We start from the raw sequence: 23904 nt of genomic DNA, 5'->3' as shown, positions 1-23904 counted from the left end.
AATAATAGCTGGGTGACTGGATATGATGGTCAGCCACTATATTGTATTGATTATGACCCAGGGAGGGTATAAATAACTTTAACGTGGCCATGAAGTGTACAAAGTGTCATTGAACCTATAATCTTCGGGGTATGGGTCAAAGGTGACGGGTATTGTATAGTCATAAAGTGTTAAAGTGTAAGGTAATACTAGCTAAATTATTATATATATGAATTATTCATATGTTCATGAATAGTGCGAATATTAATAAGGCCAATATTCAATGATTCATATTCATATTCGCGAACATTCATGGATATTCAGGAATATCAATATTACTTACGGAGCTCCTGATTCTTCTGGGCACAATGAGTCTTAAATTACAAGACCTGTGAAAATACCTACAGTAAAGTAGCCTACTTGAACCTGACTGACGGATGCGTCATTAATGTTGAGGCTTCTCTGAGTCTAGACTACTCGACCAAAAACTATGCATACATTTGGCAGACTTTTCTTAGAATTATATCTTAACAATTAATATCAAATATATGCTATGGCAAATACAAACAGCAGATAAGATACCTAGCCTATACCTCTTACTACCTCCTATTTTGCAGGCTCGCCCATGATAATACTAAACTGTCCCCCAGCAGCTGCTGAAACCAATTTCTTTCCATCTATATGTTTGCTCTTAACAGGCGTAGGCGGCTTGATCTCGTCCGCATCAGGATGTCCTGCCTGACCTTCGACATTGAAGCCCCAGCTATATGCCTGACCTTGCGCCGTGAGAGCAAAGGAAGTATCAGTCCCTGCGGTTGCAAAAACCACGTTCTCTAAAGAGGGAATGACCTGCGGCTCTAATAGAATCCGTGGTCTACCACGTATATCGGAGATAGTAACCCACGAGGGAAGACTCTGAGGATCATCGAAACCAAGTGCGAGATTTTCAATACGACCCCAGGTTAAACACTGGCCTTGTTGACTGACCGCAATGCTGTGATCTTTCCCGCCTTGGATAGCGGTGATCTGCGGATGTTTTCGAAACCCTAAAATCTGAGTAGGATAGACCACGACGGCATCGCTCTCGCCGGCGTTTGTTGGGATACCTGTTTGGCCGAAGTTATTTGAGCCCCATCCATACACGTCACCATTTTTGTGAATCGCAAAGGAATGATACAACCCGGCTCCAATGGCGGTAATACCGCGAGGGATCGCACTTTGATCGGGGAGAAGAGGATGGACCCCGCGTGAGCGACTTGCTCGTCGTCGTCCAAGCTGGTACTGCTCATTGTTACCCCAGCTGAAGACACTGCCTGTGGATGTTAGCGCGAGGACGTGTTGCGCGCCAGCGGCAAGTTTGGTAACGTTATTAAGGCCGGGAATTAATATCGGTGTTTTTTGGATTTTCTTTTCAGTATCAGGGAAGAATTTAATCGATCCAGAGGTGCCCTTATCATTAGTTAATATGTGGTTAGTCAAGCAGGTGAGCTAATGGAGAAACATGTACCCTGAAGGTCCCCCAGCCGTACACCCGTCCGTCCTTTGTAAGAGCAAATGTAGCACTGTCCGTAGCTACCAGTTGAGTGAAGACCGTCCCGTGGGGGAATAACGAGGATTCTATAGGTAAAGGAGTCGCTTCTTTTATATTGAGCGTGACCTCGTCATCGTCATCATCATCATCATCATCATCCTCGCTATTAGAGTCTGGTTTTACTTCGTCGACATTGTTATCATCAGTAATCTGATAGTCGCTACTCGGAGCATCGCTCTCCTTCCTGTCTTGCTTGGTATCTCTTGCGAGAGTTCCCTCATCATTGACACCCCAGGTCAAGATCCGATTATCATGCGTAAGAGCGGCTGAATGAACCCCTCCCGCAGCAACCTGGACCACTCCCACCGTTCCCGCCGGCAGATGCGTGTTCAAGATGGGGCGTGAGAATCCCGATTTCCTCGTTGAGTTTCCCAGACCCAGCTCACCGTAGGAGTTGGTCCCACACACGTAGACATCTAAGCGCTGGGTCGGGACATTGTTTTCAGCTAACGTAATCGGTAAGCGAGCGCCGCATGAAAGCGAGCGCCGCACCTTTGTATTCCATATAAAATGACACTTTTTGAGAGTCTAATATCTCAACAATAAAGCACCTAGGGGACATAAAATTAAATATACAGTATAATATAATACAGTGTATATATATATTAAGCAGAGAAATTTCCAGAATGAATATTTCTCCAGGTAAGATAAATTACAGCTGTATTTTTTATACTTTCAGTTGTCCTAGTATTTAAAGCCAAGAAAACTACCTAAAAACATGAAAATATAAAAACACCCTTTTAGAGTTCATATATATGTTACTATCTTATCAAGATGTTTCTATATCTACTGGTGGTTGAGATATTAAGGTTTCAAAGAGTGCCATTTTATATGGAGTACAGAAGTGCGGCGCTCGCCTTCAATGCGGCGCTCGCTTACCGATTACGTTATTGACGATCTCTCTCTTAGTTACATAATCACGAAAATAAAATAAATAAATAAAAGGGTGGTATCACCACTCACTACATTTCTGCCATTTAAGACCCTTTGTAGTTGTGTCTGACGTTCGTGCAGCCTTTCTTTTCCGCCCCGTGGATGCGCTTGTAGACTTGGGATTGGACAGCTTGGCATGCAAAACCTGTTGCTGCTGACCACGATCTGTGGTTCTAGAACAACGTTTGGGAGTCATCTGGTTGAAACCACTTTGCTGAGAATAAATAATCAAGTTAGTGGTAAAATACAAGAGAGAGTCAGCTTTGTGTTGGATTGGAATTAATTCAAGTCCCTGTATGGACGCAGATGGTGGGGAGAATATACAACATACGGCTGAAGTGGGTTTGTCTGCTTCCTTTATACCGTTACAAATCCCACATTCAACAAAGTTTTTCTTTTTTGTTTGGTGGCTTATGTATGCTCCTTCCTAGCTGTACCTAAAACTTCGATCCTCTATCTATCCAGATAGATCCATATTTTACCATATCATATAAATTTTCATTTTGTCCAGGCAATTTGGCAATTGAGATTTTAACTAGAAGATAGAAAGCCGCCGGAAGGATCTAAGCAGGAAATCTAGTAATATATAAATAAGAGACAAGTGTGACAAGTGAGTTCTAAGATACAAGAGAATAATAAATAATTTAGGAATAGCGCCATTGAGTTTGTCAGTGATTAGAAAATCCTCAACTGGTCCTTTCTGACGACGGCAGTGTATTAGTCTTAGCGGGCAAAGAGCACACAATGCCCTGATTGTAGGTCCTCCCCGAAATGCGCTGCTTCTTGACGCTTGCGTTCACTCTCTTATTCTCCTAATCTTTGGCAAGGTATCACTACCTGCAGTTGTGGACCCTGGTGAGCCCAAATGGGTCGATTCATCATTAACAAGCAACGAGAAGGAGTGGTCGTCTTGCGCAGCAGAGATAAAGTGAAGTAAGACCCTGGTGAAAATAAGGAGTAATTAGTAGTCAGATGTGTTATTACAAGGCCGAAACAAGAAAGTGATAAGCTGTTCTGAATTATTTTTAAAGATCACTTGCCTTAGGAAACGCAACAAACTGAATGAAATGAAGGACCTATCTAACAAATTTAAATGAAGATCATCCGCATATCCGAGGATTTCCCGGCGGTCATCACAAATACGTGCGTACTCCAGGAGCAGTCGGTACATGTACACTTGCATATCCTCCTTCCGTAGAACTTTCTCTGCCCAATGTTTGCCATCCATCGCGACCTTCTTAGCTACAGCGTCGTGCCCGGCATGATTGCCGTATCCGAGGAGATATTCCATAATACCATATATAATGAATGTTGTGTCCATGGGGATGAAATGCGCCCATGGGATTAGGTGCGAGTCGTGCCATTCGTTGTAGATTGTGGCCTTGATAGGAAGCGAGGTCGACTGGAGAAAAGCACGATACCGGCCACTGAATGAGTTACCATCGATATCCGGAAGGTACTTGTTCTGGTATTGGAGCTTCATTGGTACCATAGGGAAAGCTTCAAAATATGGGTCACTGTATGAACAGTGAGAATCCCGGAGTTGGGGTAGCATTGCAACCCAGTGAAGCCGACATCGGTGTATTTGGCGAGTAATTTGGGAAGCTTGCCACTGCGGCCGGATGCCAAATCATAGTACTCAAAATCAGGAAGCCGGAAATCGACAAAATCTAAATTAGCCCTTTCCTGAGCTGTCCAGACCGACGTCGCATTCATCATTGAAAGGAAGCGGTGTTGCTGGAATCCAGTCCAGGATTTTTCTCTGTTCCTCCCCTGATGCTACTCCGCGCCAGAAGAAGATGTCCTACTTATTGGCCCAGTCGCCCCCATGATTATCTTTTCCACCAGAGTACAACTCCTCATCTGCCCAGTACATTGCAGAGGGATGAGGATATCGTTATTAATTGGAAGTTTCGATCCCCAAATAGAGGAAATAGCTTATGAGTCGTCCTAATAGTGGTCGGCTTAATAAAAGAGCCATGCAAAGCCTGGAGCTCAGGCCGGATACAAGGGTCTTTTGACAGTGTCCAGTTCTTGATATATCCATCTTGTGATAAACGAACATAGTTATAGAACTCCGGTGCGGGATTGGCGAAGTCCACGCTTGCAATATCGCTATTGCGAGAAGGGCTGTCAGACGGACACGCGACTTTTACCGAATGCCAGTAAGGCTCCCTGTCTCCATTCGTGAACCCAGGGTCATATGGCTCCTGATCTTCCGTATTCAGGTCGGGAAGGGTCATATATTCCGATACAACACGTTTCGGATTTAGGACGCGTCGGGACGTGTGGTCCTACCTAACGTGTTGGGCAAGATCCTCCCACGGGACAATTATGCGAGCTCATCCATCCCGTTAAGAGGCATATCCAAATCAGGAAGATACTTCTCAATAGTTCTTAAGAGATCAAGCCAAGCTTCCATCCATCCCGCCGGGGTGCCTCCTATTGGCATAGCCGTATGGTTTCGTACTATAATGCGAGGGGTAAAGCCACTGGCTTGTCGGCGGAACTCCCATGGCTCGATCCCCAATATGGACTGACATCATGATAGATCTGATCGAAGAGTTCCTCTATCATTAAAGCTCCTCTGTCTTTTGCGAACCGGTGCCATTCCGCGAATCCAGGCGGAGGGTGTCGACCGCGGCGGCGACGGTACAGCTCGGCCGCATTCTCAAGCGAGTCGGCTTCTCGGCCAAGTAGAGTCCGCCATTGCCTGTCGGCCGCGACAATCAAGTGATCGATCGGATGTACGGGGCAGGATTACGATGAAATCCCCATGCTGGCGGTGAGGGGTCCCTAGACATGTAGAGGTAGATGGCACTGAGAGTGATGTATAGAATGACGAGCAGTCTAGTCAGGACGTTGAGTCGAGATTTGACAGCCGTCAAATGAAACTTCCGAGGCCGCAAAGGCAACATCTTTCGGCGAGCGGCGTGGCAGAAAGGCCAGAAGACCGCGATATTGATTAGTTAGCGTCAATTTACATTAGATAATTCGTAGCCGTTCTATCAGAAGAACAAAGGAAATATAAAGCAAAAAACTAAAAAAAAATAAAAATAAAAAAAACTGAGCAGAAAATATTTAGAAGAAATCTGTAAGTGGGTTGTTTTGTAGAGATGCGCACTTAACAGAGAATAAACGCAGAGGATGGGATGGGGTGAGATATCAAGGGAACAAATCTTTCGCAGCAGATTAATACATAGCAGGAATTGGTTCACAACCTCGTGGGCCTGCCACTGTGGATCTCCCAGGGTCCCATATCCTGTAGTACCTGGCAGGCTACCAGGGCTCCCTAGGTACGTACGCTGTACCAGTACCAACCGGGATGAGATAAATAGGAGTGAAGTGGGCCACTCACCCTAAGTGAACGTGCTCCGCGCCAATCTAATTTTATTGCCTACCTACCAGTCACCTGCTATATGTACCTAATATTACGAAAGACACCAACTAGGTACTAGGTACCTAGGGAGTAGACAGCTTAAAGCCGCCTAGATCCCAGTCACATTCTTACCCATATGAACTTTTACTACAGAAAAGGGGAGCGAAATAATAATATTCAACCGATATCTTGAGGTAACCGTTGTAGAAGGAGATTCCATATCTTGTTTGGACTTCGCAACGCAAGTGCATGGATCGATAGACTAAGATCTCGGGAGGAAAATGGAAGCACCATGATAAATAATACGGCGTACTGGTCCGTAAGCGTGGGTGTTATTAGGTGGAAAATCACTGGGAAGGCAATCAGAGATTTTCAAGCTACAAGGCTAGCGTCCATAAGTGAATACTATCTTACCCACGCTAAACTACCAAACTAATATGTAGTTAGTGACTTATTTATTGCTTCAAGCCCGTCCATCATCAAGGTTAGCTAGCAGCGTCACCTTCGCGATACATACCTAAACTTTGCTGGGGTTGCATAACATTACAATCTAGAAGATCCACCGTGAACTGGACAGGACCGACGTGTAGGCCACGACGTTCGGTGGACCCAGTTGGTTTTACTGTAGTGATGTCATATGCTTTGTGCAATATGGAGTATGTCTTCGGAGAAATGCCACACCAGAAAATGTACAATACTATGTATACAGGCATGTGTACTTTGGCTGGGCAACTGTACATACTTTTCTGCACCTATTCTTGGCTGGTTGTCTCTCTACAAATTGCTTCCTTTTATTAACTTCCCCAGAAAACACCACTACTATTTCACATAAAAGATCCAAAAGAAAAGAGAGATAAAGGAAATATAACAGACCCTTAATTAGCTTTCCCATCCAGATGGTTAATATTGGCCACAGCTTTTGTATTTGGTAGAAACGGCATATGTGTCCCAAGAGTCGACGGATCAGGATTCTTCACAGACAACGGCGTTGATATAGGTGTGAATAATGTAGGGTCTATGTTCGCTAGACCTGTCAGCATTGACACTATCAAGAAATCATGAAATAAGCCGTATGTCTGAAAGCATACCAAAAGACTTAAAGGGAATGTTCTGGTATAGAGGCATCACGCTAAGTGCAGGCGGATGCGCTCTTCTAGGTGCGTGATGAGCCATTGAAGTTTTTCCTTTCCTCAGCCATATATGCTCCGTGCCTTTTTTGTCGGAGGCAATGTCCTGGTGCGCTTTGTCGAGGCTAGCCTGAATCTTGGAGACTGCTCTGACCAGCGCAGAGGTCATCTTCTGGGTCTCCTGAGTTGTGTCTTGGAGTTGATTCTGGGTCTTATAAAGGTCCCTGGTCCCAGAATCACCTTTCTGCTTCATGTCTTGAATGTCTGCGCCGAGAGACCATATCATGTCCTTCAGGTCCTCCAGTGTCTCCTTTTGCCGGGCACGGGGTTGACGCTGGGACTGCTTGTTGTCTTCTGTCTGCCGATCTATTGCCTATATTAGGGCATCCACCGATTAGATTACTTATTAGCAGACTATGGGTACTGTATCCTTACAGTATCTTTTGGAGACATCTTCTCTGGGTCTGGTGATGGGGAGCTAATTCAAGTCAATGCTTGTTTCACTCCTGCCGTACGATATGGATGGAAGACTCACAGCTCCAGATTCGGAAGCTCCATTGCCAATCAAAAGGCGCCTCAACGTTCAAAATGGTGTGTAAAATTAAGTGGCTTGTTCTTGCTCTCTGGGGGATCTAAGTTGGTAATTAAACAAACATATCATATTAAGACGGCAGTACTGTAATGTGTAGCGCAGAAATTAATCTTTCTTCTGCACATTGACGGAATACCTGGGTGCAATGGTCAATTTATACGTAAGAAAGACACCCAGGAAAGTGGCTCAGGAAACTATTTCCCAACCGCATTTACTGTACCATACCAAGCTTATGATTGCACATTGAGATCAACAATCAGTTGCTAACCACATTTTCTAAGATGGCTGGCTTTGTCCATTGCAGGGTGATGCGTCAACATCCTCGAGGCAATACTCCAACTGAGGGATGTGTATTTTTGTAAAAACTTGCAGTCACAAAATAATACAGAAAGTAGCAAAGCGCATTCACCGGCCATAAATATTGCAATAGTATGATTGTATGTACTCTACAGTTTCATTTTCCAGTTTCCTTCTTCGTTCCTTAATTTTATTCAATACTGTTGAATAACACGGTCACACAGTACGTCCAAAGGATGCCATTTTCCTACCATGCTGTAAATTGAAGATCCAACCCGATGCCCACCTTTTGCTCCATGTCCCATCTTAAAGTTGAGCAAACTGCTGCTGGATTTGTAAGGTGCGTTTACTGTAACTTTTTGTTTTACGGCAATTCTGCTGGTGCTGCACAGCCGTGTTCGTGTAAAGCCGTCCGGTAAGTCTCCATTTGCCATTCTAGTTTGGCAATATCGTAACGACATTTTCGAAGTTCTTCTGGCAACCACCTGTTCATTGGATACACGCAGTTAGTCCAATTCTGCCCTAGGTCAGGACCTCCCTTGTGGGCGTCTACTTCCAATGTAAAATGAGTGACTTCATGGAGCTCAAGCAACCGTTCTGTGGATAGTAGTAATAGAAGGTGTGATGTAGGTCGTTGCAGCTGTGGGATTGTCTTTGTTGATGTCTTTGGATACATAGGCCGGTCCGATTGGGTAGGACAGAAATTTTTCGGTAAGCGCCCAGAGGCGGCATTCGCAGGATTCAGTAGGGCAAACTTATTCATATAGGACAATTAAACCACATAATAATAGTCGGGGTAGTTAGGACAACACGCAGGCTTGGGCTATATTTTTTCTCTCCTTGAAGATGCTGACCGTCTCCTAAAAGACTGTCGTTATCTCATTTGCCTGCATATTGCTTTCTAGATATATATATTTCCAACATGGGCGAGCTCCTAATCCTCCAGTCGGCCAGGTTCTCTCTAACAGAGAATTGGCAAGCCCGTGTAATAAAAGGAAAAGCTAAAAAAGCTGATGTCCAACTCTAGGTCTATTTTAACACTATGAAGCCTACAGTAATCATACACATAGACTGCGGTACAAAATATCGTGATTCAGTTCTCCAAGATTATGTTTTAGGAGCCAAGAATATGATAATAGTGGGTGTATGTAGTAAAAGGGTGTCTGTTCACGCAGCTTCCAGTGACCGGTAAGCGCAATGGCGTGGATGGAATTACCTTGGGGTATCCTAATCCCGCGGCCATCTGATATATCACATTCAGGGGCTAAGGAACACGTAGACATAAGGAAGCGTTTGTCTACGTTCTGTCTCCTGGATAGAAGAATATACTCACCAAGCGATCGCACGATAGTTTCAATATACTATCCAGTCACCGCTATCCTAGCACCTCACGACATAGCTTCTTCCCCGAGATTCTCAACAGTTTCATTCAATTTAGGTTTAGGACCGTGACACCTGCTGGCATTTTTCTTTTTTTTTTTCTTTTTTTTTTTTTTTTTTTTTTTTTTTTTTTTTTTTTTTTTTTTTTTTTTTTTTTTTTTTTTTTTTTTTTTTTTTTTTTTTTTTTTTTTTTTTTTTTTCTTTTTTTTTTTTTTTTTTTTTTTTTTTTTTTTCTTTTTTTTTTTTTTTTTTTTTTTTTTTCTTTTCTTTCTTTCTTTCTTTCTTTCTTTCTTTCTTTTTTTTTTTTTTTTTTGGTTGCCCTCCGTTTCACTAGAGGGACAGAGAGATTGTCCCACAGTAAGGGAGCGTCTCATCCATTTAAACAATTGCAGGCAAAAAGGGGTAGCGTTTTTCGTCCCTATCGAAGTGAACTCCTATAGTACTTCAGAATGAGATAGGCTATGTTCTGGAGAAGAGCGAAAAGGAATTAAGAAAAACTGAGGGAGGTAAAGTGACACGTTTGGAAGGATCAAGCTTGATATTTCTCCCATCCACTATGAGCCCTGTGTAAGTAATACGTAAACGTTGCATATACATGCAGTTATGACTTTCGACAAACCACTTCATACTTCATTCCATTAATTTATACATAATGTTGGAAGTCAGGATGCCTAAGGCACCTTCGGATATCCTGTGATCTGACACTCAGGGGCTAACGGACACGTAGACATAAGGAAGCGTTTTGTCTACGCTCTCTCTCGAAGATTGAATATACTTACCATGTGATACATACTACTGTAGATGGCACGATAGTTCCAATATAGTATCCAGTCTCCGCAATCCTAGCACCTCACATAATACCTATATTGTGATTCCCAACCTGCACCTGTATCCTAAATTAAAATTCACTGCTTACTGTAACCCGTAGAACACATGATGGAACGCTAATTTAGGGAGGAGGTATTACTTTACTGTAAATCACTTTGTTCCTGTTCGTTTCGGGACTTGTTATCGTCGACAAACTAATCCTACGATACGAGGGTCACCTGCAAATTCTAGTGAGGACTGTACATCTACTTTGTCAAGAATAGGTCCGTAGCCTTTTCGCCCGCCATGGGCCCGACCTTAAATGTTTATACCACAGTACAAAAATTCGTATTCAATGCGAATTGTTGTGGAATTCAGGGGAAGTGATGCGCAGGGAGCTATTCTATCAGCTACAGGCCAACTAGCCTAACTAGGAAGTAGATGTCATTGAGTGGAAACACTGGGAATCGCAGTATCTCAACCAACTGAGTCTCTTGCATTCCTATCTGGGTGCTCAACTATCTAAGTTAAAGGATTCAGAGGTTGAATCAGCGTCAGATACTCCGCACCGCCAAGTCGGGCGGATTATAGTGTTTCCGTAACAGGAATATATTCGTCACCTTTACCAACCCCCAACGCGCTAAAAGATTTGATTTAATACTCCATATCGAAGTCATCCAGTTCCCTACCATCTCCACTATACCCGATATTGTCCCGATTGTCATCTATGATTCGCCCGTACTCGATCAGTAGAAGGAGTATGTAGATTTCAATATCTTCGTCGCGCAGCACTGGTCGCGGCTCTCCGACGCGATCATCTTTGCTTCAAAGTCATGGCTGCGGATGTATGGCTCTTGCTGATCATTATGCATGCCCTTCCCTACAGGTGAACCCATGCCAATGAAGTAGGTCATAAGGGAGTAGAGTTCGTCGTATCGATTGTCCAGCGGAACGAAATGCCGCCATGCAAAGAGCCGCGAATCATGCCACTCTCTGAAGATTGTCGCTTTGAGGCTCAACGACTTACTAAAATGGAATGCACGCCATCGACCTGAGAAGCTATGACCATCCACATTGACCAGATACTTCGACTTGAACTGCTCACTCAGTTGGGTAGAATTTCTCACCCCTAACACCCAGTTGTAAAATGGACATTCTTCGGGGATGCAGCCCCAAAATTCCGTGAAACCAACATCAAAGTGCTTCTGCGTGAAATCAGAAGAATTGAAGTAACGATTTGTTTCGTAGGCGTGTTGTGCGTTCTCGGACAAGATCGAGACTTGTCCATTGTGGTTTAAAGTTCCGTTGGAGAGAAGAACCAATCGCTGGCGGTGCAGACGGTGCCAACTATCTGCCGCTGCAATCCCCCCCCCCCCGGAAGAAGCTCCGCGCCAGAGGAGAGAATCTGCCTTGTCTTCCCACTCGAAGTCGAATTTTGGGTCATAAAGATACCGTGGGTCTGTCATGGTGTACACGTTCGCAGGGAAAAGAATGTCATTATTGACGCTGACCTTACATTCGCTGAACACTGGCAATAGTTTCTGAGAAACAACTAGAGTTGTCGGTGAGAAGAGAAAGCTATGCTGGTCCTCGATCGCTGGTCCCACGGTGCAAAGGTCGGTGGAAAGATTGAAGTTGCTCACAAAGGCCCCAAACTGCGTTTCGTATAATCGTGAATTGTCATGCCTGAGGCACCACCCGGGGATTCGGGCGGACAAGCCGTTTTGGCGATCTCCATGAACTTGTGATCTGGGGGCGAGAACTACTGGAGGTCCGTCTGCTCATCCCAACTGTCCTGCACCAGCGTGAATTTAAGCACATGGTCCATACCTTCCGTAAAACGATCCGCAGCGGCAGGAATCATCTGCCTCGACTTCTGCTCCGCCTCAGGATGTTTTTGGATGATTCCAAAAGGAACCACGATCCGGGGTTGGTCATGGATGTTCACTACAATATCCATGTCGGGCAAATATTCGACAGATTTGGAAATCAAGGCTGCTAGCTGGAGGCGGATGCCGTCCATATCGTTGCCCGTATTTAGCGACAGTCTTGCGGAAGGTTTTGGAGCGATCGTCTTCGTACTGTTCCCACCGTTTATTTGCATCCCGTACTAAATCAGAAATAGGGTGCGTATCGTACGCATAGAAGCCAGGAAGCTATGGGCGGTTGAGAATCAGCAAGACACCATGGCGTGATGGCAGCGGCAAAAACAGACCGTGGCTTGGATTGGAAATATAGCTATTGTAGAGCTATTAACATTGTAAAAGAGGAGTGCACCAATGCAAACGGCAACAATGATCAGATAGAACGCTAAAAGTATGGCGGAGCTCTGGTATTGACAGATTTCAGGCAGCCTATTAAAGGCACAAGAATTCATGGTAGTATCACAAGATATGAGGAGTAACAGTGGTCCTAGACACACTACTCAAGGAAATAGTGAGAAGTCCCTTGATATATAGCGACACTGGTAGGGGTTGGCCATAGCTCAGTGAATCGCAGCTCAATGATGAACAATTTTTCGATACTCACCAGAAATTTATGAAATCGAATATTACTTAATAAATACATCTTATCTATCTATATATATAATTAATAATTACCTTTTAGCATACAGGTATTTCGCACGGCAACATGAAAAAGTAGATTTTTATGTAGCAATAAACTTTGTGCTTATTAGGGCTTTATAAATACTACTATATAGTGATTTGTTCCACATTAAAATTCTTATTTTGTATGGAAGAATGGTTTACCATTGAATCCCTCCTTGGGAGACTGTCTGCCTACACAGTGATTTGATTTCAGAGTGATCCCCTCCTCCCCGAACCAAAAAAAAAAAAAAAAGGTTAGCGGCCTAAGCATTTCGCAAGGGAGGGAGAAAAGAATAAATTTCAAGCACTAGATCTATTGCTGAACATCAGTTCTTAATCACATGGGGAAAAGAGCTGCCAGATTTTAAAGGAAGTAAGTAGGCTTCTTATTCCGTGGTCACCAGAATTTTGCCGAAGTGTAGCAATTTGTAGTGGGACTAGCGAACAAACCACACTCAATTCATGCCTTCCACAGTTACTCCAGTATCTTCTGGGGGATATCGTCCCGGAGACACCGATCTCAAGCTAATAGCTGATAACTAAGTGAAGTTGGCCCTACATTAAACGGGAGATTGGGCCAATGGCACAGCTCACTTGAGGGACGGGAGGATATAATTACACTGACTGCGGGTAGATCGCGGTTAGGCAGCTGGGCGTTACGACAATTAACACTGATGTGATTCCTTGGTCACACAGCTATCCACTGTGCCGTTTGCGGACTCAGCTTTTTTCTTTTTCTTTTTCTTTTTTATTCTTGCTAGCAAATCCACGCGCTAGCCTGGGTGTTAAGATGGATGCGGCGGCAATACAATAAGCATCGTATGTTCGTTAGGTGGCAGGTTGTAGATCCATTATTTCATCCCCGAAAATTATCTGCTGTGCTTTGTATTCAAATAACCTCGGTTTCCCTAAAAAAGGAAAAAGAAGCGGACAGGCAGAATATTCCTTGTTTTAAATTTCTCATTTCGAGGTTGACTATGTTAGGCTAAGAACTCTGTCGGACACGGAATACAGAAAAATTGCCATCTCGATATAGCTGGGCAATAAGCTAATAGTAGGAGGGCCAACAACTACCAGCTCACATAAAAACTTTTTATCGGTCGTTTCTCTTGAAGTTTAGAGGGCGCTAAACACCCCTTTAATGTCCTTAACAACTATATAGGAGAGGCTGTATAGAAGACACCTGTAGAGATGTGTCTAGCATACCGTGCAAAAATCCTGTTGTTTTCGTATACGTATAATATGGTACATAAGACGGGTGCCAGCTCGGCGTGGGCTAAAAAAACCTCGGCGTGGGCTAAAATTCTGCCACCTCCGCCACCGCCTTTTTAGACCACGGTGAGCCTTTTCTTGGCGTATGCTCAGCGTGGTCTACTCCGTAAAAACAGCGGTGAGTCTCGGGGCAGAATTTTAGCCCACGCCGAGCTAATACGTACAAGCCCTATGGTAAGAGTCGGTCATTCTTTGGGCAAGTTATTATTGATATCTAAGCCCCACCAAACCAACGCGAGTAGGGTGGCTGTGGAGAATTGGTATTGAACTTAGGCAATCAGCTAACTTGGTTTAGCATCTCGGTATCAGGAGTGCGGCTACATGGCATAATATAGCATCTTTCTATAGACAGCACGTATCCCGCGAGACCATGGTTAAGGGCATGTAGTGTATCAGCAAGCTTACCATGCATATAGGAGAAAATAGAAGACATTATTAAAGCGAACTTAGACTGTGAACCTGTGCATCCAGAACCCAATGCACTAGGCCTGTTCATCATTCGTTATTATTAGACAAATAAGCCACGGAGGCAATACATAGCTGTTAGAGGGACATACTCCTATATCATCGACCCATCTTTCGCCTGATATATTAGTTGATCACGACTTAAAAGGTTACAACGCTAACAAAATTTCTGCCAGTACAAATATATCTGAGAATGTTGGATGGATTGCGATTAGCGATAGTAGGAAATCAGCCTGACATATACCTGCACCATACAGCATTTTGCTCAACACATGTATATACTGTAAAAACGAGATAATTAGGTATATGTTTTCAGCACCGCCAACCGCCACTAAGGACCTAAGCAGCCAGTACTACTTTACGGCTGTGCCTTTGTGCCGAGGCTAATCTAGACTTTAGAGTTACACCAACTATCCTCAATCGAGCTTGTTCCATTCAACAGAGTGATGTAACAATGAGCAGCTAAGGCAAATAAGTTACCAATTGGCTTAACGAAATGGAGGCCCTCCGTGGTTCTTTTTTTTTTTTTTTTTTTTTTGTTATGTTTTTGTCCTTCTCTGGCTGGGAGTTTACGTTGAAGTAGACCAGTTCTCTAAACGTACTTAATTATAATGCGGGTTAATATAGAGAGCCTTAGTGTGAATAGGTCATTTTCGCTATAGATTTACAGTATACATCATAACATTTAAGTATTGTACATGTATGGTGATCTCTCATCGGCTTAAACATTCACTCACATCGGATGTAAACTAGGAAATAAAGCAAGTACCTTTCAATATAAGCTCTCGATCTCGCTCTCTTTCTCGCTGTTCTCGCTGAAATTGCCGCTGCTCAATTCGATCCTCTCGTCGCTCCTGTTTTTGCTTTATTAGCTCTCTGTTCCATTATACGCCTCTGTATTAAATATTCCTGCACCTGGTGCTACATCTCAATCATTCGGTCCATACTCGTACGGTTCTCCTGCGCCGCCGAATGTTTAATTAGTGTAGTGGAGGAACTAGAGGGATTGGCAGGTGACATCTGTATGGATAACTATTACCCTAAGTCCTGGTTCGAAGAGATAATAGACAATCAACAACCTTCTTGCAGACCATGGAGCGCAGTTGAGTGCAGGGAATGTTGTCTTCTCTCCTGCCAGGAACTCGTGGGCTCAGGGCCCACAACTTTCTAATTGTCTAAGAGTGTCGCCTTGACCTACTCCTTAGGAGTCTACCATTTTCCTCTCATTCATTAGTTGTCGAGATAACCACAATATCGCGCCTTGCTGGCTGTGAAAATATAATATTAATGAAGGTGGGGTGCTTAGTAGTGTTGCCTCTCCTCGTGATATCGCGTTGGCCCAAGTCTCATGTTGAGCGTGAGTACATAATATTAAAATGCTTCGTCCGATCCGCTGGGATAATCCAGCAGTAATTATTTCGGTTCGTACAGTTCTCCTCGTGGCACCGCCATCTCTCTATAAGCTCCAATTGAAAATGTCCTGCAGTGCGAATACCTTCAACTTGGTGCTTTATTGCTCCTGCAACCAAACTGTACGCAAGCTCTGAGGCGTCTGGGCGGCTGTTTTGGTGTAGAAGGCGTACTCTGCGGCGGGGCTTAACGGTATAAATCCTTCTTTTCTTTTGTGTGTTGAACTCGCTGTTAGCGCTTGCCTAGACAGCAATTTAAGAGTTATCTCAAATAAAAGAACCATCTGACCCTTGCGAAAATTGGTCCGCTGCCTCTCTAGCAGTATCATCACCTCCGCTGCGGCTGCAATTGAGAAGTTTCAAAATTATGTTGTTTCGATCCTCCCCGGCCACCATCATGCTTTATAACAGCCATACGCGTGACGACTTCAAATTCCAAGCCATTAACAGCTTTATCGATCTGCTCCATCAAATGCTCTTCAAAATTCCTAATATCAAAAGTTCTACGTGAAGTGACGTGCAGGATCTTCCTTAGTGCAAGCTTACCGTTAATATGGACTGTAACCCAAAACTGTATGTAAAAATCCCCGTTTACCACGGCGTCACCAATCTCCTCTCCCAGCTCTGGGGTTGTAATAGAATCGCCGTAGTGAGCCTTCGCCTCTGCGTATGGACGAGGGGTTAGTAGGGACGGTTCACGAGAAACTAGGCGGGATCCTGAGCGAGATTAGTTACCCACTATAGGGTTTGATGATCCTGGCCCTGCATCGCGTGGAGGGGGTCCTGGTTTCCTCCTTTCGATGGGATGGCCCCTTTTCCAGGATTTATTTCTAATCCTAGCGATCTCTGCAGCTGCACTGTCGGGTGTATACTTATCATACAGTATCGAGCGAGTTGTCAGCCCCTCGCCAGTATTGGAGTGTTTAGGAGGCATTTCCGACGTTTGAATAGCCTCAATTCCGACGAATTTGGCATTTAAAATGCGTATTCCATGGTCAACAGGTATGAATTTCGAATATCAAAGCTCGGGGGGAGTTGTTCCGAACTTGCGCGAATCTAAGCGTTCGCGCTACAGTAACTGTAACTCGACTTTCCCAACTTGTGAATACGGCAAATAGTTTAAACTCCAGACAGGAGGGCGAACCAGCCGCTTCTGAATATTACTGTTGTAACACAGTCGAGATGGAGCACAAGCGAGCCGCAGCCCACACATCCTCAGTTCGTTATCTACGCCCTTCAATTACAAAGAGCAATTTATAAATCGACCATACTATTGTACCAAAGTCATTCCAAAATGTCGAATCTTCATCGCGCAAAGAGGATCTTATTGGCAATATAACCACATAATAATTTTCAGTTTTACGAATGGTGCACTTACTATATTTTGTGCATCATGGACTTGTGACCGAGGATCGTGGGAAGATTGTCTAGCTAGCACAGACATGTATTTCAACCTATGATGACACTAATGAGAGAGCTATATTAATGAAAAATATACAACTAAAGCGAGATACAGTACCCAGCTTCAGAAGAAGTGGATTCCGTTATCTTCATACTATAGCAACAACCACCAACTACATAGTTCCTACCACGTAGAGCGACAGGACCAAGAACATCACGATGGCTAGGCAGAGTATTGTATTAATCACATTGAATAAAGCAGTATGGTTTTTCTGTTGCATAAAATACACAAATTTGATAAAGACACTCACGGAAGGAGTACTGCTAGACGACAAGAAATTAAGCTCTTTATGCAGCAACATATATATCCCTTTAGTGTCACCCCCACGGACTACAGCTTAGTATGCTCTCTCCCAAAATCATAAGAACAGACATCCCCCAGATTGTCCAAACCATTATTTACTCTGAAATTGTTTCGCGAGTATATCGCCAGTATGGTATTAAATCACTACCCTTGTTTTAAAGTCATGTAAGCTAACCTTGAGCTTCAATAGTCCCAAGCGAAAATGATTAAGAACCAATTTTACATAGACTGGGACACCCCGATCAAGCAGGGCGGTTCAAGTGAGATCTTCCAAGGTAAATCTACCAGAACGGCTGCTGGAAGTTCTTTGCTGAGAGCAAACCAAAAAGGCACGGACATATTCACGGACAAACCCGTCCTCATCAAACGGGAGAGGCCGAAGCAAGGCTATACACAAGAATGCAATTCACCCCTGACAAGAGAGTTCCACGTTTATCAGTCATTGCGGAATCGACATGGCTTCCCACGGGTATACTGGTTCCTGGAGATTACCGGCTACCGGCTTCTGGCTATGGAGCGTCTGGGGCCTAACTTGGAGGATTTTCTAAACAAACATGGGCGCCGACTGAGCCCAATAATTGTCTCCTGGATCGCATGTAAACTTTTGAGGAGGGTTGAATGCCTCCATGAGCAGTCATTTGTCCACTGCGACGTCAAGCCCCAAAATTTTGTTTTGGATTCCATTGACAGTCCCCGGCAGATCTACATGATTGACTTGGGTCTGGCAAGACGGTATCGTGACTCTAAGATGCTTTACGCCTTCTGGCCCACACAGAGTCCGCTTGGGACCCCCCAGTTTATGAGTGTTCGCAGCCACTATGGTTATCCGCCCTCCCGTCGGGACGATTTGGAGTCTCTGGGATATCTCCTGGTGTACCTTTTCCGAGGGACCTTGCCATGGCAGGCTCTCGATGCCTTGACTGAGGAGGAAAGGTTAGGGCAGATACTCGAGTAAAAACCAGGACCACGCCTTGGCAACTTTGTCAAGGCCTTCCTGAGGAGCTCCGGCGATTCTTCAAACATGTCAACGGTTTGGGATTGGATGATAATCCGGACTATGATGGGCTTTGGCAGATGTTCCGAGGCTTGTATAGCCGTTTTCTCCAGCTGTAATCTGCTGTCTAATGATGGCTCTGCCTACACGATAGTGTGACGACCTTGTCACCTGGGTCATGTGAACTGCTGGTTTTCCCGCAACAATGTTGTCATTCAGATCCATTCCTTCTTTAATATTCTCGTTGGAAAGCTACCTAGTTAGTGGGAATAGATTTGTTTGTTATATGACGATATCCTGTCCTAGATTGAGCCGTGACAGACAGAGCCACTGGCTGAGAATTGCGTGGTGTGCGGCTGGATCTTTCTACCCTACAATCCTTTCGGATGTACGTTGGAATAACGCTTCTACAGTACCTGAGCTGTACTCCGTATGCTTATAGCAAAATTTAGGGCCCCGGCTGAACTTGTCACCATTATTCCTACTGTTGTCAGCCGCCCTTAGAAACTAGTCAATATTTACGTGATCTCTAGAGCACATAGGAGTGCTTATTATGCCATCTCTCTCAGGTACACAACAGTTGCATGACGAAAGCTTATTGTACGTAAGGAGTAACCTCATATTGTTAAGAAGAGAATCTACTAGGGATGGTAGCCAAAAAAACATGTGCATACATGGAAGCATGCGATTATACAAAGAGTCGCAAAATCTTCCAGAGATAATCGTTATGCGCATACAGTATGCTACCTTGTAGGGTAATGATCATCTCTCGTTTTCGGGGTCAAACGGGTCGCCCGCTTCTCAGATCTTTCCCTTCCCGTTTCTACAACCACTTCGCGCTGTTGTTGTCCACTGAATAACGTAACCGGACACCCAATGGCAAAGTTTTTCACGTCTCCTCCCAAACTCCATTATCTCAATTTTCCAAGCCTTTTTTCATTATTATTAAAATGAAAGAATCAAAATGGCTATCGAAGCATGGAATACTGTAGTAATTGTCAGAGCTTATAGATATGAGCGATATTCGGCTTCATGGATCCTCGATCAAATTAATTGACTTTCTTGACTAATTTACATGAAGTCATCCGTGTGAGAGGGTCGCTTACTAGGGCGTTAGGCCTATTTGATAGCCTAAGGCATTTTTGTACCTCCACTGGCTTTCTATCATCGACTTCAAGAGTTGACTGCACACAAAGAAATACTTGCTAATGGCCGAAAATTATCTATTCTTGAAGATGACCCCTTAAAGAAACGAAGTATTAATATGGCTGAGTGCGGTTGTGCCTCTACAAATCTTCCAAGTTTGATATCTTGCTGGTCTTTTAATATCTGTTCGTCAAAAGTCTTCGTCTTCATCCCAGGCCTCCATCTTAAATCTAGTCAGTGATAAATGGGTTACTCGATTTATTTCACGCCACGATGATATTAAATCAAGATAGAATCGTTGAGGCTAAGTGTGAAGATCCACAGATTATTCAGGGCTAGCTTCAAATTAGTTCGAAATACTATACAAAATTATGATATCTTAGGACAAGATACCTACAACATGGATGAAACTGGCTTCCAAATGGGTGTGATATCAACTAAAGCTGTCTGCGGTGCGGAAACATGCAATTCTGATATTAAATCAAACCAACCAAGCAAATAGATGGATTGCATCAATTGTGGCTGTTGGAGCTGTTACGGCTCTGTACAGCCTGTGTAACGACCGACCCAGCGTTGGTTTGCGATGTCGGTTTCCGAAGCTCGTTGTTTGTTCTATCTACTATGCCTGGTCGAAGGGGAACAATGGAGCGTTGTAGAGTAGTATATAGCCGGTGCGGTAGCGTAGTGGTAACGCACCGAGGCAACCTTTGAAGAGCAGGATTGGTCTCCCTCGCCTTTTAGAGGTGATGGGTTCGATTCCCGTCGCCGGCACCACAATTACCACCTCAGCGTCTCTATGGAGAGACACCATAACACGGGGTAATGGAGTACCTCAGCCTTTTCACAGGTTAAAGTGGAAACAATCACAGGCCCATCAGGCGAGGCACAAAGTTCGCCCTCAGGAAGTTTGGAACATCATAATGGAACTACCATCATGTATCTAGAATAGTCACCTGCATATCGCCCAAGGCGAGGGGTCAGCGTATGAATACTACTACCACTGTAGTATATAAGGATATCCACCCCACTGCTCACGTCGATCCTCTTCCTTTCCTCTCTCCATGCTTTAGTATTCTCGTTGCAGGTACCGAATAAGTCGACTTGGTTTTATTTCCATCTCTGTTTCGTAGGTCATAATAACCTGGCTATATAAAGCGAGGCCGTGACATATACCCAGGTTTTCGAAAATGTGATCTGGCTCATGATGTCCCATGCGACTTGGAAACATTCAACATCATCAAGAAACCCCGGATGAGAGTTTCTGGAAACCGCTTACAGTACTTGATATAGTCACTCATCTCGCAGCTTATCCAATGAGGCAGGTCTGTCTTGCATCTCATCCAGGAATCGAAGCCCCTGGACTTCTACCCACCAAAAACAAAGCCACGCCATCAGTTCTGACAAACTCTGTTTTCACCAAAGTCAATAATAGTCTGCGAACATATTTCCAATCTGGGCAGCCAGAACACACTATACAGAATGGGTGTCCTGCGCTACAGGAGAGATGCAGAGGTCCAAGCCAAATCCCAGACTCTAAAAACATAAGCATCGGCAATGCATTCGCACGCAGCAGGTCAGCCCAAGTGATTCCATCTGGTGTACGTGCTTTTCCTCTAGGGATAGATGGTACGTGCTATAACTAGTGTTGTTATACGTTTCTGGTGAACTTGGAGCCTGCTATATTTGCCAGAATTAGCTCCATGTATAGTACCTTTTATCGGCTTCAGATACAGACAGCGGGACACGGATACATTATGCTTGTTATGGTGATGAAAATTATCCGTTTGGTCGTATTTACCGCTCGGCCGTGGAATACGTTAATTGTCGACAAAAAAAAACTTCCGTGCAGAATCAATTTTTGAAAGCACATCCCCAAACACGTTCAAAAGCTCTCAAATTTAGGCAAGTTTCTCTTTGCGTCGGCGACTATCGTTTGATACCAATCTCTTTGGTATCGCGATGTCGTTGCGAGCAGGTGGAAACCTGCGTGGCGGGCCCCTTGGGGTTGCGAGAACACGTCACGTCACGTCAGCACCACGAAAGCGCTCTGTCTCTATACTATAACGGCTTGCGCCTTTGGAATATGCAAAAGAGCAGAATGTGAGGGTCCGGAGCCCCATTATCTATCACTTCTGGGTTGCCGTTTCGGTGGGCAATGACATGCTGCAACAACTCAAGGACGACTGGCGCAGGGCCAGGGAGACCCTGCAGGAAAGTGTCCTTGCCACGCAAAAAGACTTACACGCCATGCACACGGCGACGCAATCATTTACCATGCCAAATACACAGTCTGCTGCACGTGTCTGGCCCATATCGCCGTCGGGGCACCGCCAACGACGCAAATGCAATGGACCACGGCTCGACAACCAGTCCGGCGGCCACCGCGATGGACCTCTCCAAGGACCATGAAGTTGGCCTGAAACTAGGTGAGCCAGCTGCCGTGCAGAGTTTCCGCCGCTGCACCACCATAGAGATCAAAAACCGCGCCGAAAAGGCACAGATTAAGGCAGTGCGCCTTCCCTCGATTCCCAAGCTTGCCTCGATCAAAATTCGTTGCCGCTCGGCAGTGTTTGGGACCTACCGTATTCCGTATGATCACATGGCCTCTCTCAGTCACCCTTCTAGATAACCAGTCAGCTCGCCTGAGCCCCCTCTTGAATTGAAGAGAATTGTGCCTCGCGAACAGGCAGCTCAAGTCAGGTGATCTCTGAGCCTGCGGTCCGCCAAGGAAGCCGAACTTGCGCGATGTCATCGCGACCGGGTAATAGACCTCTGGAAGACAGCTACTCTGCGCGTCCCGACGTTGGGGGTGGTGGTCCACGAGGTCCCCGTCAAGGCCATGGGTGACCTGACCATGACCCCTGACCGGGATCGCGTGGCCAAACAACTGCTATCTGAAAACGCGTTCAGCTGGAGCAACGAGGCGGAGGTTAACAGCATCGGCTGGCTCACCAACCCCCAGATTGGCAAGAAACACTCCGCCATCATGACGTTCACCTCGCCACACGCGGCCAACCGAGAGATCGGCACCAACACGATCTGGACTAGACGGTGCTTACAACGGTCCTGTACGACCGATCTGCACGCATACATCAATGCTACAACTGCCAACAATATGGTCACATAAGAAGCGTCTGTTCCAACAAGATGGCCTGCGCACACTGCGCGGACAACCACTAGACCTACGAACCAAGCAACAACCAGTATGCCAAGGGGGGGCACACATGCCGCGTGGTCCAAACGCTGTCCCGAACACCCCGAGCAAGTCGAAATGGTGCAGCCGATGGTCGCGGTACCCCAGCGATACCACCGGATCTCCCCGTGGCTGAGTATGGAGAAATCATCCCAGGCGGGGTCCCAGGATGTCTCCTGAATGACGGAGAGCCCCGGGAGTAACGGCCTGGAGCCCATCACCAATGGAGCAGCAAGCCCCGTAGCGAACATCCTCGCTCGTCTTTAAGAAGCACCAGCCCTGCCACAACCACCAGATTAGTGGCAGGTTTATCCAACTTTCAGGGGGTTAAGGCGACTACCGGAGAAGCTGCACAAAGAGAGGGACAGGCCACGACCCAGCCCCCAGAGGAGACAGAGATAGAAATAGATAACACCCGGTGAGCCACGCAGACTTGCGGGGGGCCACACAAAACGCCGTATGTAACGCTTATTTTTAATCTCCCACAAGAAACAGGCCCAACGCCGATACAGTACGCCACGGAGCCAGAAATTGGTGTAAAAACACCAGTTGCCTTTACTAGCCAAAGCAGTAAAGCCAGCGACGTTACAGCAAGCACAATTACCAAACGACGATCTGCACGACTCACGAAACAAATACTGGAGAGCACCGATGATAACCGGCCCTCTAAGCAACCACGAAACGACTTCAACTCCAGAACCCGTAGGATTCAAACTCCAAGGAAGTGGGAGTCAAGACAATCATATGTCTTAATGCCTTGGGAAGGCACTACTGCACTGCGTGATCGAGCCGCACGAGACAGCTCTTCAGGGCCACGAAACCATTTGCTGCACAAGCCCACACGATCACTACATTGCATACACCGACTGCAGCGGCCACAGTGCCCAGGGAGGTGCCGCGGCAGTCACTCTGAGAGGCAATGAGGTGCGAGGACGCTACCTGGGCACCAAGAAAGATAACACTGTGTACGCAGCCGAACTAGGTGGT

At 45.2% G+C, this 23904-nt stretch overlaps 6 protein-coding genes across 6 annotated transcripts; 1 reads left to right on the top strand and 5 right to left on the bottom strand.

The window, feature by feature from the left end:
• Positions 1–585: 585 nt before the first annotated feature.
• Positions 586–4219, bottom strand: RCC1 (Regulator of chromosome condensation; the record flags this gene model as incomplete). The annotated part of the gene is made up of 5 exons (XM_033576301.1): positions 586–1428; positions 1487–2016; positions 2534–2676; positions 3589–3968; positions 4031–4219. The coding sequence occupies 5 exons, from the start codon at positions 4217–4219 to the stop codon at positions 586–588; spliced, it is 2085 nt and encodes a 694-aa protein (XP_033420965.1).
• Positions 4220–5079: 860 nt separating this feature from the next.
• ATNIH1004_011738 (uncharacterized protein) lies at positions 5080–5421 on the bottom strand (the record flags this gene model as incomplete). Its single annotated transcript, XM_033576300.1, has 2 exons — positions 5080–5216; positions 5268–5421. 2 exons carry the CDS (start codon positions 5419–5421, stop codon positions 5080–5082), a joined length of 291 nt encoding a protein of 96 aa, XP_033420964.1.
• A 1336-nt stretch (positions 5422–6757) lies between these two features.
• Positions 6758–7567, bottom strand: ATNIH1004_011737 (uncharacterized protein; the record flags this gene model as incomplete). The annotated part of the gene is made up of 4 exons (XM_033576299.1): positions 6758–6906; positions 6971–7382; positions 7445–7487; positions 7545–7567. The coding sequence occupies 4 exons, from the start codon at positions 7565–7567 to the stop codon at positions 6758–6760; spliced, it is 627 nt and encodes a 208-aa protein (XP_033420963.1).
• Positions 7568–10831: 3264 nt separating this feature from the next.
• ATNIH1004_011736 (uncharacterized protein) lies at positions 10832–12045 on the bottom strand (the record flags this gene model as incomplete). The annotated part of the gene is made up of 2 exons (XM_033576298.1): positions 10832–11850; positions 11916–12045. 2 exons carry the CDS (start codon positions 12043–12045, stop codon positions 10832–10834), a joined length of 1149 nt encoding a protein of 382 aa, XP_033420962.1.
• Positions 12046–16147: 4102 nt separating this feature from the next.
• ATNIH1004_011735 (uncharacterized protein) lies at positions 16148–16753 on the bottom strand (the record flags this gene model as incomplete). The annotated part of the gene is made up of 2 exons (XM_033576297.1): positions 16148–16482; positions 16555–16753. The coding sequence occupies 2 exons, from the start codon at positions 16751–16753 to the stop codon at positions 16148–16150; spliced, it is 534 nt and encodes a 177-aa protein (XP_033420961.1).
• A 961-nt stretch (positions 16754–17714) lies between these two features.
• On the top strand, positions 17715–18539 carry CSNK1D (Casein kinase I isoform delta; the record flags this gene model as incomplete). The annotated part of the gene is made up of 2 exons (XM_033576296.1): positions 17715–17717; positions 17775–18539. 2 exons carry the CDS (start codon positions 17715–17717, stop codon positions 18537–18539), a joined length of 768 nt encoding a protein of 255 aa, XP_033420960.1.
• Positions 18540–23904: the final 5365 nt, after the last annotated feature.

The sequence above is a fragment of the Aspergillus tanneri genome (assembly GCF_003426965.1).
Source record: "Aspergillus tanneri strain NIH1004 chromosome Unknown AapTan_9_pilon_pilon_pilon, whole genome shotgun sequence".
Taxonomy (NCBI): domain Eukaryota; kingdom Fungi; phylum Ascomycota; class Eurotiomycetes; order Eurotiales; family Aspergillaceae; genus Aspergillus; species Aspergillus tanneri.
The sequence above is the reverse complement of the archived record's forward strand: the minus strand, read 5'-3'. Positions and strand labels throughout refer to the sequence as shown.